The sequence below is a fragment of the Cenococcum geophilum genome, assembly GCF_001692895.1.
Source record: "Cenococcum geophilum 1.58 unplaced genomic scaffold K441scaffold_13, whole genome shotgun sequence".
In the NCBI taxonomy this organism is placed as follows: Eukaryota; Fungi; Ascomycota; class Dothideomycetes; order Gloniales; family Gloniaceae; genus Cenococcum; species Cenococcum geophilum.
The window spans coordinates 2,437,048-2,455,605 of record NW_027137571.1 but is presented as its reverse complement, the minus strand read 5'-3'; the positions used below and the strand labels follow the sequence as shown (position 1 = coordinate 2,455,605).

The following is an 18,558-nucleotide window of genomic DNA, read 5'->3' as shown; positions in this document are numbered from 1 at the left end:
GAGCCCGTATAAGCTATACCTAATTGCCTATTGCTATTGTAGGTCCCAACCTCCGACAAAACCCTCGCTTCGCTTATACATAACAATGCCTGCTTTGCCTACTTTTGTAAGTCGCTCCAGCGATAAGCGTAATCGGATTAATGGCATTGTTTTTTCCTTGCGTTCCGCCTAGAAACTAAGAAAAATAGCGCTTCCCTGTGCAAGGGATATGCACTTTTCTAGCTTGAGAGCCTTGGAGTTTTGTTTCGATGCAACGCGTCCGCGAATGATACACACTGTCGGTTCCATGAGTCGCAAAATTGCCCATCATGAAGAGTCTGCTCTTTTTCATAAACTCCGCTCTCATTGTCCAACTATCTCGAAGCGACGTCGCACCATTTTCGGACCTGGCACGCACCTTCTCCCTACAGGCCCAAGATGACCTTATCTCTCTGCTCAGTGGCAACTTGTCCAGCTACACCGTAGAGTTCGGCCCGCACGGCGCACTTGTTAGGCGGCAATGTGCGAACCCTGGCGATGGTAATCCGCTGCTCATATTTCTGAACGACAGCGAAGACTAACTGCGATCAGCTCCCTGCGCCAACCAACGCGGGTGTTGTCCGGCTGGAGACACTTGTGTCCCCAACGGTTGCTGCCCTGCCGGGCAACAGTCTTGTGGCAGCAGCCACTGCTATGACCCATCGACATCGAAGTGCTGCTTAGAGGGCTTGGGCTGCCCGTTGGACCATGACTGTGTCGAGGGCGGGTGTTGTCCGTCCGGGGAGCAGCCCTGTGGGAGCAGCAAATGTTACAACCCGAGGGCGAACATATGCTGCCAGAGCGGAGGCAACATCTGGAGCTGTCCTACTTCTGGCAAGTGCTGCGGTGACAATTACTGCTACAATCCCAATTCAGAGCTGTGCTGCCAGAATGGGTCATGTCCGAAGGAAGACACCTGTTGCGAGAGGGAGTGCTGCAAATCGATTGCATACTGTGCTGCGGACGGCTACTGCTCCTCATGTCCTGCAGCGACAAAGACGATTACTACGACAAGCGGCTCCACCTATACTTCAATTACCACACGGACAATCACTGAAGTCTCCGAGCCGGAAGAGGCGACTGGTTTCAGCTGCCTCCCCATGACGGTAACGAACAGCGAGGGCGCGACGCTGGAGCTCGACACGGAGTGCGCGCTCTCGTACACCCCGCCCAAGACCACCAGCGAGAGCAGTGTACGAATTACCGCCCGAAATGCACTCATAACGCCCGTGCCGCAGCTACGGGCTAGGCAATTATCATGCACGCCCTTCGAGACGATAACCAGGACACTGACATCGACCCGAACCGTAACGTCCCGCTCCACAGAAACCACAACAGTTTTCACCGAGCAGGCAGACTTTTCGTGCGTACCGATGTCCGTCACAAATGCGTTTGGGGACGAGCTATCTCTAGATGAGAAGTGCCAGCTAGAATTCTCACCGGCTGAACCAACCTCGAGCTCTACAAGCAGCGGGGCTACCAGGGGCGGTGCCCCACAAGTAAGTCAACAGTCAGCAGCTTCAAGGCGGGAAAGCTTTATTGTTTCTGTATGGGGAGTTGTGGTTGTTGCGTTCCTAGGGCTTTTGGCATAGCGGCTATGTTGAAGGGCTGTATTATAATGGTGGTGGTTAATAACAGAAAGAGAAGCATCGAAGTAACGTGGTATAATTTAGTTGTGGCTCGGGCTTCTCCTCTTAGCGGGCCTTTGTCCAGAGGATAAGAAACTAGGATACTCCCAGCAGCGGTTCTGCACATCTCAAGGGGTGAGGTCAACGAAAATGACCACCTCTTCTAGAACTTGTCCCCCTGCAGTACGTTGGATAACTCTGTCGAAATTCATGAAGACTTTCATTTCTTGCTTGTGTATTTTTTCCATGATTTTGGCGCATATCCCTTGCGCAGGGGACACCTCGTCGTCTTACTGCCTAAGGCAGAGTTGTCCGTACGGGAACGTCAAGATTTTCAAATCGCTTTAACGTTCCCGCAGAGATATTCCGTCGACAGGGCTTCCGGAATATCGTCCAAGGCATCCGCAGAAGCCGTCGCTTAACTTCGCAGAACGTTCGTGTCACAGGTACAACAGAAAAGGACCAACCGGCGTAAATTTGTATTGGCTTGGCTAGATTCGTATTAGATTTTGTCCGAAGTTACAGCCATAAGACATAGCATGCTTATTTTGTGACTACATTTACAGTTTTAAACTTTAGTTCCAGTTCTACTCCGGGGGAAGCGCCAGCGCCGGAGAGCTACAGTCGCTTCGGAAAATGATGATAAAATGTCAGAAACCATGATCAATGATAGAAATTTACCGAATCCTCGCCTGTTTGAACCACTTTTCTATACTCGCGCATGACACCACCTATCGCCTTATTATTATCTTATATTTGAAGCCATGGGCAATCCCGCCTGGTCAACTGAACAGAAGTCAATTGTAGAAGCTCTAATTGACCTCGGCTGCAACAATTTCTATATAAAAATCAAGACTCGCGTTCCTTAATGTTACGGGCCTTATATCAGCAGTAGTACAACTACTGAGAAGAGATATGGACGGGTTGGTTGAGACAGCACGAGAGGCGCTGGAACCGATCGAGCCATGGGACGAGGGGTAGCCGAGTTACGTGACTAGTTACGTTACCAGTTCGGAACGTGAGAACGTAGGAACGTAAGAACGCGGCGATATTGTTACGGACCTTATATCGGCAGTAGTACGACTACTGAGAAGAGACATAAACGGGTTGGTTGAGACAGCATAGGAGGCGCTGGAACTGATCGAGCCATGGGACAAGGGGTAGCTAAGTCACGTGGCTAGTCACGTTATAAGTTTGGAACGTGGGAACATGGGAACGTAGGAACGTGGGATATACCAACGTACTAACGTACCAACGTACTTAGTATATTTCTTAGGCGTAGTATTAAATACTTAAAGGACTATAGTCCCTGCCTAGATAGCTTTTTTTTTATAGTAAATTTTAGAATATAATTAGAGTTAATCTATTAAGTAACCTACTTTACTAGTTATACTTATATTATTAACTTCTTATTTACTTATATACCTAGCCTATTAATAAGTTTACCGTAGTTCCTACTATAAGGCTTTATTATAGATATACTAACGTACTAATATACTAATATACTTGGTATATTTTTTAGGCATAGGATTATATATTTAAAGGACTACAGTTTCTACCTAAATAGTTCTTTTCTTTATAGTAAAATTTAAAATATAATTAGTGTTAAGCTCAGACCCCTAAAACTTAGTTAGCTCCTAAACTCGGCCACCTAACCAAAATTAAACCACTGACTTATTAACCTATTTTCTCTATAATAAATTAATTAATATAGACTAAAATAAGTAGAACTTATAAATAACTATTATAAATTCTAAATCTAATATTTATAAGTCTATACAAAAAGCAGTGCTTGTATATAGTGTCCCTTTAGCAATTTTATTAAATTATATTATATAAGATTGATTTTAGCGCTGCTATTATATAGTGCTTAAAACTAACGCACCTTACCTATAGGGAGTATTATTTCTAGCTTAATAGCGATATAGAGAGTCTCTCCTTTTATATCTTGCCCTAGTTATAGCTAAAAAGGTCTATAACTAAGGCTTTTCTTTTTTTAGATTATTAGTATAGTTATTACCCTACTTATTTTTCTAATAGGATCTACCTCCGGAATTTTCTCTTAACTTCTTAAAGTATTTCCGTAAAGGTGTTAGACAAGTATTAGGATAGCCCTAGGAGTCTTTCCTATTACTTAAGGCCCCTAACTTAACCCTTCTAAAGTTCTCTTTAAAAACGGCTTCTTTAAAGGTTAGGTCTGCCCTACGTTACTACTAAAATGCCCGCGCTTTTAGTAACCCCTTAGCTTCCTACTAAAAGAGGTCTAGTTCCTTACTATATCTTTAGCGTTTAGAACTACTTGTTTAAAATCTATATATATAGTAATCCGCAATAGGGCTCCTACACGCTTTATTTTATTATAAATTATTAGCTTAATTCTAGCCCAGATAAACCTAATCTTCTCCTTTTTATAAATGCTACCGTCCTTATTTTTAAAGGGCTTTAGATTTATCTATTAAGTATAAGTTTCTATAAAGTTTATAAACTAGCGGAAGTTATAGCAGTTAAGCTATAGCTTTATATTATTATATTATATAATATACGGATCTTAAGTCTATTTCTTTAGGAAGGGTTATAGCTATAGCTATATAGTAATTTACTCTTTATTAAGCTAATTAAGTGCGATCTAGTTTAGTGATTAGTCTTTAATCTTGCTAATAATCTAGCGTATACGCTCTTTAGTATTATCTTATATTATTAGCATCTTAAAGAAGTTATCTACCTTATAAACCTAATTATCTAGCTGCTAGGCGTTAGGTCTATAGCGAAGTTCTAACCTACTAAAGGCCTTAGCCAGTCGGTCTATATCCTTTTTCTATTTATAGTATAAATAACTCTCTAAGTCTTCTATACCTCCTTAGGTAAATACTAAGTAGCCTCTAAAAAGCCCTTAGCCTTAACTAGGTTATAAAAGAATTTACCTAGCTTAGATTAAACCCTACTAGATATAAATTTGCCCTTAAAGAGTTCTAATATATTTATTAGTAGCTTTCTCCTATATAGCTTTTAAGAGCCTTATAATAGCTTCCTAATATCTATCTTAAAGGGGATTAGTATAGGGCTCTTAACCTTTTAAACTTAGGCCTAGGGAAGCTCCTACTATAAAGGTAGTATTAGCACTAGTGGCTAATACGGGCTTCCTAATAAGGCTTAGGTCTTAAATTAGTAGTTAGTTTAGATTATTTAAAGGGTAGGCCCGCTTAGCTTATAAGTAGTTTATATACCGCTACTATGCTAATTATAGGCCGGTAGTCTTCCGAGAGGGTTTTAGTTAGTTCCCTAGTCGGACGCGTTAGTATATTCCTTTAGCATTTCTAGCTTAGGGGAAGATCTTAGAGTCGCCTTTAGCGCTTAATCTTTTAATTGGCCTAAGTGGGGCTAGAGGGGCTTTAGTTGCTTTTTAGTAGCGTTATAACCGTTATAAAGGGTATCTATATTTTCCTTAGCGGTAACTATAAGTATATAAGAGTTTTCGAGCTCCTAGAGCATCTAGGTATTAAGGCTCGTTTAGCTATCTTACCTAGAGGGTTATATTATTGCAATCTCTTGCTATTAAAGGGACCTTTCTGCCTTAGCGCGACGGCTTTCTATAAGGTACCCGTAGAGTTTCCGTTTAGGTTATTATAAGATTTTTAAGGGAAGATAATAGTTATAAATAAAAGATATAAACAAATAATCTAGTCCTTAAAGCCAACTACCCTTCTAAAAAGGAGTAGGAAGGATTTAAATATAAGGGGGTTTTATAGATAGGGGGCTATAAAGCACGATTGTAGGAATAGAATAGATTGGTAAGAGAGATAAATCCTTAAGGAGGTAAGGCCTCTGGGATCATAGAGACTATATACTACGGGCACGTGCCTCCGGCACGTAACTGGCGACCATCCAAGGGGTGTCCGGGGGTTGTCCTGAGAGCAACCCGAGGTGTCCGCAATAATATCCCTTACAAATATCCCTTACAATCTGCCTTATAGACTAGTAGCTTAATATCTCTATATACTGGTTCTAGCATTATAATATATTATATAGGGTAGATCTTTATCTTTTCTAGTAAGTTAAGTCTGTATATAACTTCTAAAATCTTTACTATAATTTTAAATGGTCCTAGTCTAACGTAGTCCAACTTCTTGCTTAGTCGTCGACTCTTGAAATTTTTATATAGTAGCCATACTTTATCTCCCTTCTTAAGATCTGGTCCCTTAAATCTCTTAGCATTATAGTACCTTTTTATTCTTTATTACGATCCTGGCAAATACCCCGAGTTATACTACCGCTAGATATTATGCTACAAGTCGTTATAGTCCGGGTTATAGTATTACAAACCGTAGTAATCCGCATTGTAGCATCACAAATTATTATACTAAAAGACGACAAGGATAGCGCTGTGCATTAAGCACCAAAGAATAAACAGCCCCCAGAAACCAGAATAAGCCCCCTTCTTAGAGATTTGAACCTCTGAGATCGTACTCAATATGGGCTTAAAGACCACCACCAGTGGCTCAGGTGGCAAGCGTGAGATGTCCTTAAGAAAAGGAACAAACCCTGGGTCATCCGCTCGTATTTGGCCCCCATTGGCGGTCCTCAGGCTGTGAATGAGGTCTTCTACTTTGCGACCGGACTCAGAGCCCAATTTGGCAATTCCAGAATAGGCCAAGCACTGCGCGCGATACAGTGAGGAAGAACCCAACACAGCAGTAAGAGTATGACTCCCTAGAACGACCTTGAGGGTTTTTCTGCTTCTCGTTGGATCCTTTCGTTACATTAACGTCCAACACTTACATCTCTAACTCCACATGGTCACACCAAGTCCGACTTTCATCAACGTCACTAATTGACCTCTCGCTGCCGCTGCTGGTCCATTCGCTGCAGTTACTGATCGACTTATCGCTTCCAATAACCGACTTATCACTTCCAATGACTGACTTATTACTGCTGCCAACCAACGTCTCTGTGCAACTATAGTATGCCTTCTTATCAGCTGGCGCTTCAACGACCGTCTCCTTATTATCACTAGTAGTTTGGCGATCGACGGTGACGCTGTCGGGGCAAAAGTGTATAGGGATCTCCCCGACGCCGCTTAAGGAACTACAAACATTAGCAATCTGTTTCAAGCTCGATCGGGGCGACATACGATCTTTCTATAAAGACGGAAAAGAATAATACTTGGGAGAGCACGGATTTCTAAAGCAAAAGAACGTTGATTTGGATGTCTGTGAGCACCGGACGAGCGGCACTTTTATAGCTACGTCCTCCCCTATTGACAAAGATAGGCTGCTGAAGGAAGAGACGGCTATGCCATCTGCACGAGGTAGACCGTATGAAGAGCTAAACAGCTATTAAAACCATTAGCGTATCACCCGCCGTTTTGCCACCTGGGGTGGAATTCGACGTGCAGCATTTAGTGGCTATGATAACTCCTCAGCACAAGCATTGCCTGCGCTTTGGCATTGACGGAATTAATCATTGGCTGAGATGCTGCTAATTGATTGGATCACGTTCCTCGTTAGGCACGGAATGCTCCTCCAAGGATACTCTCACTGCGGACGTTAACTGTTTGTTCTTCCGCGCATGAGACTCCCAGCCCCATTTCAAAATCCGTGTGTCAGCGGGCGGGATTTACGCGGGTCAATCCAGCGGCAGAACATGGTGTCATATGCGGGGGGAGATAGAGGTGTAGCATCGGTACGAGAAAGATCGGGCGGAGCGGTTTCAAGGTCTGAGTTTCCTAGGACGTTGTGTGCTCGGACTCGAGGTATATGGCCGCATTTTCAATGTCCGTTGCCATGTTCGGTGGCGATATTTCCAGCAGTCAGACCTACGCAAAGAGGCCGATAACTTGTTTATATCAATTGCGGATTCGGAGACAATGGTGAGACTTATGCACTCAGGGCGTCTTGGGCATGTATTTTTGTATTGTAGTGTTTCGAAGTTTACGCTGTGATTCATAGATGTTAACAAGCGAGTAGCGCACGTGTTGTCCTGCATCAGGGGAAACTAGAATAAAATAATTCTCAAATAAACTTTCGAGCTCTGCAGATCGCCAAGCAAATACTATTAAAGACTGCAGAAAAGACGGATGTAATCGTTCCACTTGACCTTCACATTCTGAGCCTGTAAGGCCTTTTAGGAAGCGGTAATCTTCTTAAGATCGTAAGGTGGTGCCAACACCCCAAGCAACATACTCCACTGCAATCCAAGGCCATACTTCCGCACACATTTCCCATTTACGATAACATGACTGAGTACTTCGTAAATCAACCCCTTCTTTGCCAGTAGCGCCTTCATGTATTGATCGGCCTGTTCTTCCTTCACAACGAGATTAATAACGTGCTTGTCCCTCATGATGACCGTGGAGATCCACATTGCGGTGACGCGTCCAAATATTCCTGCTACCAGAACTAGGATCATAGTGATGGTAGCGGCTAGGATGGTTACGAGTGCCGAGCTGGCGAAGAGTGCGGTTGAGAAAACGAAGACGCCGACGGCGATGAGTTTGGAGATCAGACGGAAGGCTGTGTTGCGTTTGTGAACACCCCGGATGCTGAATATCACGTAGACTGTGTTAGAGGAGGTGAGGGGTGTCTCCTCGATGGCGGTCTGGTTACGCTTTGCCTTGTAGCCTTTTGTCTTGTAGACCTTCATGAGTTCTTTAAGAATATTTTTCTCGAGTGGGAAGACACCGTGAGGCAATTCAATGGTCTTGACAGTCGCCTGCTCATCGTTTGTTAGGGAGATTGGTTGCTCTTCCTTGGTCGCAACGGTTATCAGCTCGTCTTTGCGAGATTCTAGAGTCTGAGCTGACATCGCATCGGCTTGTGTAGTAACAACCGAGGGCAGCTTCTCGGGGGGTTGGAGTCCAGAGATTCGAATAGTCCACGATTTGCTGAATGGTGCACCCGAGACATTTTCGAGCAGGCCAGACATTACGGTAATACCATACCACAGATACATCCAATTTTTGCCCTTGGACATTAGTAAAAAAATTTGTGGTTGGCGAAGACGGACTTACAGTGCACCACCAGACGACTATTGCGCCTGATTGTAGAAGCCAGCACGCTGCGAGTATACAAGATAGACAGCCACAGAGTAGAATGATCCCCACGATGATCTCCAAGTTGGGATTGTGCTTAGAATGGTGCTTCGTCGTGGCCTTCATGTGCACGGTATCCGCAAACTCTTTCGCTTTCTTTTGGGTTTTCGGTCCCTCACTTGTCACATCGATAACTGTAACACTCCTCGATGATCCTTGTGAGCTTTCAGCCGCTGTAGCGCCACCCACGCTCCTGTCCAGGAGTCCTTCGGGATTTGTGTAATCATTGATGCGGCGAGGGATAATGTTCCCGCCCAGAGAGAGGGCGACGGACAATATTCCGGCCAACGGCATCAACTTATACAAGACCCATAACTCTTCAGCAGGAGCTCCAATCAGAGCTCCTGCCGCTGGAAGAAGAGTGAGTATGGTTGTGGAGCCATTCGAGCTTGTTTGGTAGGCCGCGCCCACGTCGGCAAGGGCTAAGGATAGGTTTCCGGTGCAAAGGGCGAAGTCACGGGAGGAACGAATCTCTTTCGCTCTCCGAATCCAGGACCCGAACTGGAGGGAGCGGTCGGAGAAATACTTCGAGTCGGCGATGATAGTGGAGTCGTTTGACGGCGTGGCTTGGAAGTCGAGATATGACGACTCAGGAGGCTCCAAGAATGGGTAGCCCGGCTCCGGTACTGGGACCCCAAACGCTTTGGGTAAGAAAATCAGTGCTCCGCAGATACTGGTGTGTAGGTTTTCGAGAACGTTATGGCAGCGTGCGGCTGCGTCTGTAGTCACACTGCCAAGCGACGAAGACAAGAAGGTCACCCGGCGAGGTCGAGCAGAAGAGGCAGTACTGTTCTTAGAGGGCTGCATTTTGACTTGCAGAGATAAGGCTTGGAAAATTCATCTACAGAGGGAAAGGTTCAGGCGCTTATAGCCATTTCCAAGGTTGAGCCGCATGTCTCCGGCAGTGTGCTGACCACACCATCCGTTGGTCGCCGCCGGATTCGGTCGGGAATGGGAGCTCATGTTATGCAGTCTTTCTCGGATTCGAGGCTGAAGATGAGGGAAGGGCATGTTATGGCGATGTTGCATGTTGTGGCGGCGGGACAAGCAGCGCGATTTCCCAGATTGGCCTAGCGTAATTTCCGTCAGCCCGGCAGAGCGACGCCTGTTGCACTTTCGTTCCCACAAGAGCCAATTGATAACTACGCCCACTCTCTGGTGAAGAACACCACGGCTTTCCTCTCGCTCAACCATGTTCCGCCGTAACACCGTTTGGGGCCCATCGCATGGCCGGCTGCACGACCTCGCCGAGGTGGCACTGTTCAGCTGAGACGCCGAGTCCGATAATAGATAGCATTAGCTCCGACTCTCTACCATTGGATCCGTTGAACCTAGCTTGAGGCTCTTCTCTAAATGAGCCTAGCTATCTGCGCAAAAATGAGCCTCGACATGGCCGTCTTGTAGCATGACCTAGGTTGGGTACGGCATTCATTTTCCTACTAGACTCGCCGTTGTTCATGCTAGACAAAGAGCAAAGCAAGTGATTATACGCACACGCGGAATATATGAACTCGACAAGACGACACAATAAATTTGCTGGCTCTAGGAATCTTGCAGATTATAAATCGACGCGCGACAAGGCTCCCTAAATAGCTTCAGCCAGCCTTATAGCCGCCACTAACTGATTAAATTTTCACTATCGCAAAAAGGAGGGGTACGTAAATATCTTCTCCTGCACGCTCCTCCGATACTATCAATAAATTGGCTAGAATTCTCACGACGATTTATTCGGCAAGTCTAAGCTGGCAAAAGCTAGGTAACCATAGGGGAAGCCAAGCTTCTCTCTTCTTTTTGCTTCATCCGGCGAATACTCGTCTGGACGGGACCAGGATACATACAGGGCAAAGATACAGACAATTCAAAAGAGGTGAAGCATCATACGCTTCTAGAATGTTGACTAGGATAATCACAAAGCCCAGCTGGCACTCTATGTTAACAACATGTCGACCGTTGAGGTCACTCTCAGGTACCACCTTATGACTCACCACCTTGTTCTCGTATGTCTTACTACTGTCTCGGTCAACGACTCAGTCAACAACACGGTCTACGACTCAGTCTACGATACGGTCAGCGAAGTAGTCTACTACCTATTTTCCTTATGTATTTATAGAGGCTCTAGAGCCACATTCAATAGACAGAGTTCTTCTAAGTAACTTGTCCGTTCGACACAACAACAGTCTCTCGTAGCATAAGGGGGTGCCACGAACGCGGAGGACCAGTTCTGGCGCCATAAATACATCAAAAACCCTACCTCCAGCTCGGCATTTGTGCTTCGAATCGTCCCAGATAATCAGTCAGGCCACAGTAAAGCGCCATCCCTCCCAGCAGCTTGATCTGTCTGTCGTTCTATCCTTTAATTCTCCTACTCAGCCAAGAGCAATTGGATATAAGATCAAACACTATCCGACCCTAATATCTCCCAATACATATCCTAAAGTCCTCCTCTTTCTTTAGTCCGTAATGGGGGCAGCTCCACCCAAACCCACCGACACACTCACCGCGCTAGACACTGGTAAACTCTGAGCTGGCGAAACTTACTTGTCCTGCGGGTTGAAGTCAACCAATCTCCCACTGCTCCACCTAGCTTGTTGTGCTGTTATATCCTTCACCATAGCCTACGTCCTTGATGGCTATCTCGCGGTCCCAACGGAATCGCCCCGACATGTCGACGGCGGAAAGTTCAAACTCAAAGTTTCCGACGTCACGACACTCGTTTCCACCGGATTGACGATCGTAAGACTCCTCGTCGGAGCATGGGCGGGAACGATAATGTGGAATTGCGCGTTCATATTACTGGAGAAGCGCCCGGGAGGACTGACCCTTCCACAACTGAACCGCATAATGACATTCAATGTCCCACCGATTCCAAGGTCTTCTACCAAAGGACTTGTTTTGCTTCTCCTCTTCCTGGTCATACCTCAACAGCTCATCGCTCCTCTTATCACCGGTGCCGTCAACTGGAGCCCTTCGTTCGAATTCAGCCAGACGCTGTGGTCGACGCAAGCTGGAAACCCTAAAGCCAATCCTACCAGTTGGTTTTGGTACTATTACCAGTCTGTGGATAGGCGTGCCAGCATCCGGCGCGCAGCGGCAATGACGACCATGGCTTGGGATGGTTCGGCCACTGATCGCGTACATTCTCGTCACGTCATGAACGACGTCCCGGGTGTTTCCATACCCATAAATTCGACACTTTATAATGCCGTCGTTCCATGCATTCGGATCCACTCCATTACCTTTCCCACATCACCTCCTCCAGAAAGGGTTCTCAAAATCGCCAAAGACTCCGTGTCTGATAAAGAGAAGTCTGGGACGTTACTATCTCGAGTCGATGAGGCACCTCTCAGGTACGGTGTCAATGGCAATGCAGTCCTGTTTGACCCCGATGACAGGCCTGGGTTCTATGATGAACTACCGCCCAAGGACGATTTAAAATTTGTAATGGAACGTCCGGCCGACTACAAGAAGAGCGGGATCATGTACGCAGTAATACTCGCCGGAATACCGGGCGCCGACGGCAGTCCATGGGTGGGCTGCGATGAATTCAAAGTCAGCATATTTGGCAAGACACCCAACAACATATTCAGAACCACGGATGGGGGGAACTACCAATGGTGTCACACGTACGCCATCGTCAACTTGACTGCCGGGGTAGCGCAGAGCCCAACGAGTACCCACGTCTCCGATCGTGTCGTGGAAGCCGATCTCCCGGGCGCCGAGCTGGACTTGAAGGGTGGCCCCTGGGTCAAGGAAGCGATGTACCTTATGCCCGATGTCATGAGCAACGTTGCAATGATGAACTCGACCACACTGTATACTTGGGACGACATAGAAGGATACCTCGATAAGCTGATCCGGTATTCGTACCAAGGGGCCTGGGACATGCTCTATCGATCGTACGAACCCGATACCAGGACGCTAGACGTCCGTTATTATGAGTCCAGGGTTCTTGCCTCGGTGTCGAAGGCTAGGGCGTTCGCTTGGCTGGCACTCAGCGTGCTGTTGACGCTTTCGGCGGTGGTTTTAGTCATGGGAAAGAAGGCGTTGTGTGAGAGGAGAGTTGTGTTTGATGGGCCTGTTGCTGCTCTGGTTACTGATGCGAGGGAAGTGTTGGAGAAAGGAGGTGAGGGATTGGCGAATTTAGCGTATGTGACGAAGGAGAAGGAGGTCGGGGAGGTGCAGTTGAGAAGGAATGCGGGTAGCGGATTTTATCTTGTGCCTTCCGATGTGGAATCAGTTTAAGCGAATGCTTGGTAGTGGTATTAAGAGTTTAGGTTAGACACTTAGTGCTTACTCTATCGCGGCTTTGGAATATAAATTCGGACTGTTACACCAAATTTCTTCAACTAGGCATCCATCGCCTAATATCGAGAAAATTAGTTGCTACCCTTCAGATTTTCAGAGACATAAAACGCAGAACCTTCCCCTTCATAACACCTTTCCTTAAATTTCCAAAAAACTATATTTCATTTCCTCTGCATCGAGATTTTAGATTTTTCATCCATGTTTTATTTCTATTATCACACCATTCGATCACCAATCCCTTATGTGGCCTTAGTACTTAAACGTGACCTCGTCTCTATATATACTTCTCGAACTCCCTTATAACCGCCCTAAAGCGGGTAAACCCGGCATTAGGGTGCAGATATACGACGATTATTACAGCATTCTGTGTTCCGCATGTCGCTACTACTAGGCCGACCCGCTCTAGCCAGACCCTTGAGAAGGTCTACTTTTTGAAGTGGAGAAAGTAGATATAACTGGGTTGGGTAGAACGAACAACTGTCTTGGGCATGGCGTTGCGGCGCTACTAGCCACAGTCCCTCCTTATTAAGGTAAGGTGTGATTTAACTTAACGTGTTTCACCACTCACCGGCCCACCCCACTTAGTGGCCCGCCCCATCCCTTATTAAAAATCATAAAAATCATAGTATAATATCTTAACAACTACTTAATAATAACTTCCAAAAATTTATATTTAAGCTTATATATATATATATTACTTCTTCTCTTTTAATTTTAAAGAATATTAAATTAATTTGCTTACGTCAGGAAAAAATTTACCAGCATCTGATTTTACTTTTCTGCCATTTTAGCATTTTCTAGCATTTCTAGCATTTTCTAGCATTTAGCAGCTAAATGCGGCATTTATTACTAAGTACTAGCATTTAGCGCCAAATGCCGCATTTATAATTAAGTATTAGCATTTAGCTACTAAAATGCTAGAAAATGCTAAAAATGGCAGAAAAGTAAAATTAGATGCTAGTAATTTTTTCCTAAAGTTCTATATAAAGTTTAAAGTTCTGCCACGAAGTTCCGCAGCGAAGCCTTTGCGCGAAGCTCTACACGAAGCTCTGGCACAAATGTTCTATATAAAAGCTCTCTACACGAAGTTCTGCACGAAGCTCTGCACGAAGCTTTACACGAAGCCTCTGCACGAAAGCTCTACCACAAAAGCTCTGCACGAAGTTCTACACGAGGCTCTGCACGAAGCTCTACACGAAGCTCTGCACGAAGTTCAACACGAAGCTCTGCACGCAAGCTCTACACGAAGCTTCTTGCACGAAGTTCTACACGAAGCTCTGCACGAAGCTCTACACGAAGCTCTGCACGAAGTTCTACACGAAGCTCTGCACGAAAGCTCTACAACGAAGCTCTGCACGAAGTTCTACACGAAGCTCTGCACGAAGCTCTACACGAAGCTCTGCACGAAGTTCTACACGAAAGCTCTGCACGAAGCTCTGCACGAAGCTCTGCACGAAGCTCTGCACGAAGCTCTACACGAAGCTCTGCACGAAGCTCTGCACGAAGCTCTGCACGAAGCTCTGCACGAAGCTCTTATACAAAGCTCCTGGCACGAGGCTCTACACAAGGCTCTACATAAAGCTCTGCGTACAGAGGCTCTGCACAAGGCTCTGCGCGAAGCTCTGCGTACGGAGGCTCTACACGAAGCTCCGCATCGGGCCCCCGCTATATTCCCGATAGCCTCTACACGTGCCTCTGCCAAAGTATACCCCCTATATACACCTAGGTAGCCACCTCATTTTTTACCCTTCCTTACATCCTCCCCTACCTAGGGAAGACACCAGAACGACAGCCAGCAGACGGACCGTCGCCCGAGCTAGACCGACCGTCAGAGCCACGACAACCGTCGTCAGAGCTAGACGACCGTCCGCCGGAGCCAGATGACCGTCGCCAGAGCTTGGACGATCGTCGTCAGAGCCAGATGACCGTCGTCAGAGCCAGACGACCGTCGTCAGAGCTGGACGACCGTCGCCGGAGGCCAGATGACCGTCGCCAGAGCTAGACGACCGTCAGAGCCAGACGACCGTCGTCAGAGCTAGACGACCGTCGCCGGAGCCAGATGAGACCGTCCGCCAGAGCCACATAACTAACCGTTTAAAACGACCAGCCAGCGAACACAATAAACGATTCGATCGATCGATCGAATCAAGGTAACATAGACAGGTAGGCACAGACAGGTAGGCACAGATAGGTAGGCCATAAGACGGGTAGGTTATAGACAGACAGACAGACAGACAGGTAGGCAGGCAGGGCAGGCAGGCAGGCAGGCAGGCAAGTAGGCCAGGTAGGCAGGCGGGTAGGCAGGTAAGGCCAGGTAAGATAGGTAGGCAGGCAGGCAGGTAGGTAGGGCAGGCAGGTAGGCAGGTAGGCAAGGTAGGTCGGGTAGGTAAGGCAGGTAGAAGAGAACCGTCGCTATATATTAAATTATCTAAAATAATATAATTTTGCACCAACTATATAAACCAAGCAAATACTATTAAGTGCGTAGGAAGAGCAAGATATATAAAATGCGCGAGGAGGGCATTATATACAGAATGCACGAGGAGGGCATTATATATTAATTGCGCATTAAGTGCAAAATGCGCAATTAGCTGTACTGCATTGTTAAATACGGCAGTATACTGCACCATATTGTTAAATATGGCAGTTAGCTGCACCGCATTGTTAAATACGGCAGTTAGCTGCACCGCATTATTAAATACGGCAGTTAGCTGCACCGCGTTATTAAATACAGCAGTATACGGCAGAATGCTGCATCGCATTATTAAATACGGCAGTATACCGCACCTTAGTCGATACTATACGCTACACATTATAGTGCGCGGAATGCGCATTTGGCCGCCAAATGCTGCCAAATGCTGCAAAAATGCTGGTAAATTTTTTCCTGACGTAGTAATTATAGAGATATAAAAATTAGAGTAGAATTTAGTCTTAAACTATATATCTCTATAACTACTTAATAGATTTATTTAAAATTAAGGGAAAAGAGGTAGAGTATATATATAAGCTTAAATATAAAAATTTAGAAGTTATTATTAAATAGTTATAGAGATATTATACCGCGATTTTTATAATTTTTAGTAAGAAAATAGAGTGGGTGTTACGGCACTAGTGGAAACTAGTAGATTATGGCTAATAGATATTAGTGGATTATAGTAGACAGTTGCAGACAGTTATAAACAGTTATTGTTACGTAACTAGAGGACCATATATAACATTAAGCGGCGCTACCCTCCGTTTCCTTTTCTTTCTCTAGCTTTAGATCTTTATTTATAGACTACCAATTATATAGGCTTACGCGTCCCTTTTGCTATACTCGTGCCTTAATTAACTAAGTCGCTAACATTATCTAAAGCTCGTCTACTCTTCTTTCTAAAAAGGAACTTAAAAAATATCTATAGATTATAAATAAGAATAGAACACAGAAATAAACCTAAAGACTATTACTAAAACTTAAAGAATAAAATAGAACTAGAAGAATAGAAAAGAATAACAATACCTATAGAATATATATAGACTAGGACCCCTATAGAATTCTACTAAAAGTTACCTTAATAACTATATTATTATACTAAGAACCATAGCGGCCGGCAAAGCAGCTATAGGACCCTTAAATACCTCTAATAGTAAAATAGTAACTAACTTAAACTCCTAGGTGGAGCTTATAGTAGCTAATACTAAAATTAAATAACTTTAAGAGCTGCTTAAAGCTAGAGAACCCCTTATACTTAGTAAAGAATTATTAAATACCTAAAGACTTACTATAGTCCTTAAGGCCCTAGCCTAACGTATAGCATTAGTATTATCGCGGTCCGTAAAGGTTATAAACCCCTTATTACTTATAGACGGAACTAACCCTATATTTAATAATTGGAAGCTTTAATTATAGGATAAGCTTAAAGTTAATACAGACTACTTCCCTACTACTTAGGCTAAAATAGCCTACGTCTTTAGCCGTACCGGCAGAAATATATAGACATACCTATGTCCGCAATATATATAGGACTTAGCAGATCCCTTCCTCTCTAAAGAAGATATAATTGTATATCTATTTTCTATCTATAAGGACCCCTTTAAAGTATAAAACACCCGATTTAATTATAAAAGCCTAAATATAAAAACGATAGAGACCTTCTTAGCCTTTTAGACCCGCTTTCTATACCTAGTAGGCTAGGCTTAAATTCCCTAGGAAAATTTAATGCTAGACCTATTTAATAAGCTTACCCTAGACTTGCAGCGAGCTATACTGCTAGTTTTTACTACTATATAGACGCTAAAGGAACTTACGGACTAGTGCTTAGCTATTAATTAAGGCCTTTACTAAATTAAGGCACGCGCTGAATGGTATAAAGCTAGAAACCCTTTAAATCAGACTATAAGTAATATAAGAATAGCCCGCAATGCCCTAGTATAATTAGCAACCCCTATAGTACCACCTATATAACCTACCGCCAATTTAGTAGCTAGCTATACGGCTAGTCCTACTATAGGTCCGACGAATGCTTAGCCTATATATAGTAACCCCCGTATATAGGCCCTTAGTAATTAAGAAGCTTACTTTTCTTACGGTTAAAAAGGTTACTATATAAAGAATTACCTAACGGGCGTAAAAGCGGACAAGGTTCTATTAATATAGGAGGATAGCGCGGAGTTAGAAAAAGAGAAACCCTAAAGGAAGACTCCTCTCTAGAGTTAAAAGGGATTAATATATTAGATATTAATCTAGGTTAGTTAGTTAGTAGAAAAAGCTACACTATCCCTTATACTTTATTCTATAATAGATACTAAGTTTTAACCTTTACTTTAGCTAACTCTAGAGCAAATACCTTTACCTTAATAGACACCTAGTATACTATAAAGCTAGTTAACTTTCTAAATGCACTTATTAAAGAACTGCCTAAACTAATTTCTATTTACGGGTATAATAGGCAGATAGGGCTACCCATTATAACTATCCTATAAATTTACCTCTATATTAATAGACAAAGGTAGTATAATATCCCCTTCCTTATTACGGACCTAGATAGCTATAATATAATCTTAAAGCGAAAATAGCTAGCCTATTTAGGCTTACAGCTTAATATATAGAGTAGACAGCTTATCTGGCCTAAAACCTTACCCTTAACCCCTTCTGTAAGCTTTGCAGTGCGAAGAATTAAATAAACGACTTGATTGTAAATATAGCTCTAAAGTATCTATATATACACGAACAAAGGTAGGTTACAAGTACCCCTTAATCTTATCCTCAATATAGTCGTAATTGACATTTTAGGCTAATTAAGGCGGCTATAACCTTTACGGTCCACAGTAGGTAATATAGCAGTGTCTTTTACGTAGTACTGGTAGTCGGTTACACACCCCCCCAGATTTAACGGTGTAGTTAAAGCTGTAGAAAACAAAAAGGTAGAGATTATACCAAAATAGGAAATTTAGATACAATTTGGGAGTAGTAAAAGGATGGGGTGACCGTGACGGATATTGCGAATATCATAGATATTGCGGATATTGCGAATGGAATCA

At 44.2% G+C, this 18,558-nt stretch overlaps 4 protein-coding genes across 4 annotated transcripts; 2 read left to right on the top strand and 2 right to left on the bottom strand.

The window, feature by feature from the left end:
• Positions 1-308: 308 nt before the first annotated feature.
• K441DRAFT_675981 (uncharacterized protein) lies at positions 309-1,650 on the top strand (the record flags this gene model as incomplete). The annotated part of the gene is made up of 3 exons (XM_067650901.1): positions 309-519; positions 571-1,517; positions 1,597-1,650. 3 exons carry the CDS (start codon positions 309-311, stop codon positions 1,648-1,650), a joined length of 1,212 nt encoding a protein of 403 aa, XP_067506084.1.
• Positions 1,651-5,747: 4,097 nt separating this feature from the next.
• Positions 5,748-6,772, bottom strand: K441DRAFT_714537 (uncharacterized protein; the record flags this gene model as incomplete). Its single annotated transcript, XM_067653960.1, has 2 exons — positions 5,748-6,376; positions 6,423-6,772. The coding sequence occupies 2 exons, from the start codon at positions 6,770-6,772 to the stop codon at positions 6,004-6,006; spliced, it is 723 nt and encodes a 240-aa protein (XP_067506083.1). The 3' UTR covers positions 5,748-6,003.
• Positions 6,773-7,545: 773 nt separating this feature from the next.
• K441DRAFT_657280 (uncharacterized protein) lies at positions 7,546-9,086 on the bottom strand. Its single transcript, XM_067648153.1, has 2 exons — positions 8,653-9,086; positions 7,546-8,606 (listed from the first exon to the last, which is right to left on the bottom strand). The coding sequence occupies exons 1-2, from the start codon at positions 9,025-9,027 to the stop codon at positions 7,767-7,769; spliced, it is 1,215 nt and encodes a 404-aa protein (XP_067506082.1). The 5' UTR covers positions 9,028-9,086; the 3' UTR covers positions 7,546-7,766.
• A 2,179-nt stretch (positions 9,087-11,265) lies between these two features.
• K441DRAFT_552230 (uncharacterized protein) lies at positions 11,266-12,975 on the top strand (the record flags this gene model as incomplete). Its single annotated transcript, XM_067643135.1, has 1 exon — positions 11,266-12,975. A coding segment is annotated over one exon (1,710 nt), but the record flags the coding sequence as incomplete, so codon positions are not given.
• Between the last annotated feature and the right edge of the window lie 5,583 nt (positions 12,976-18,558).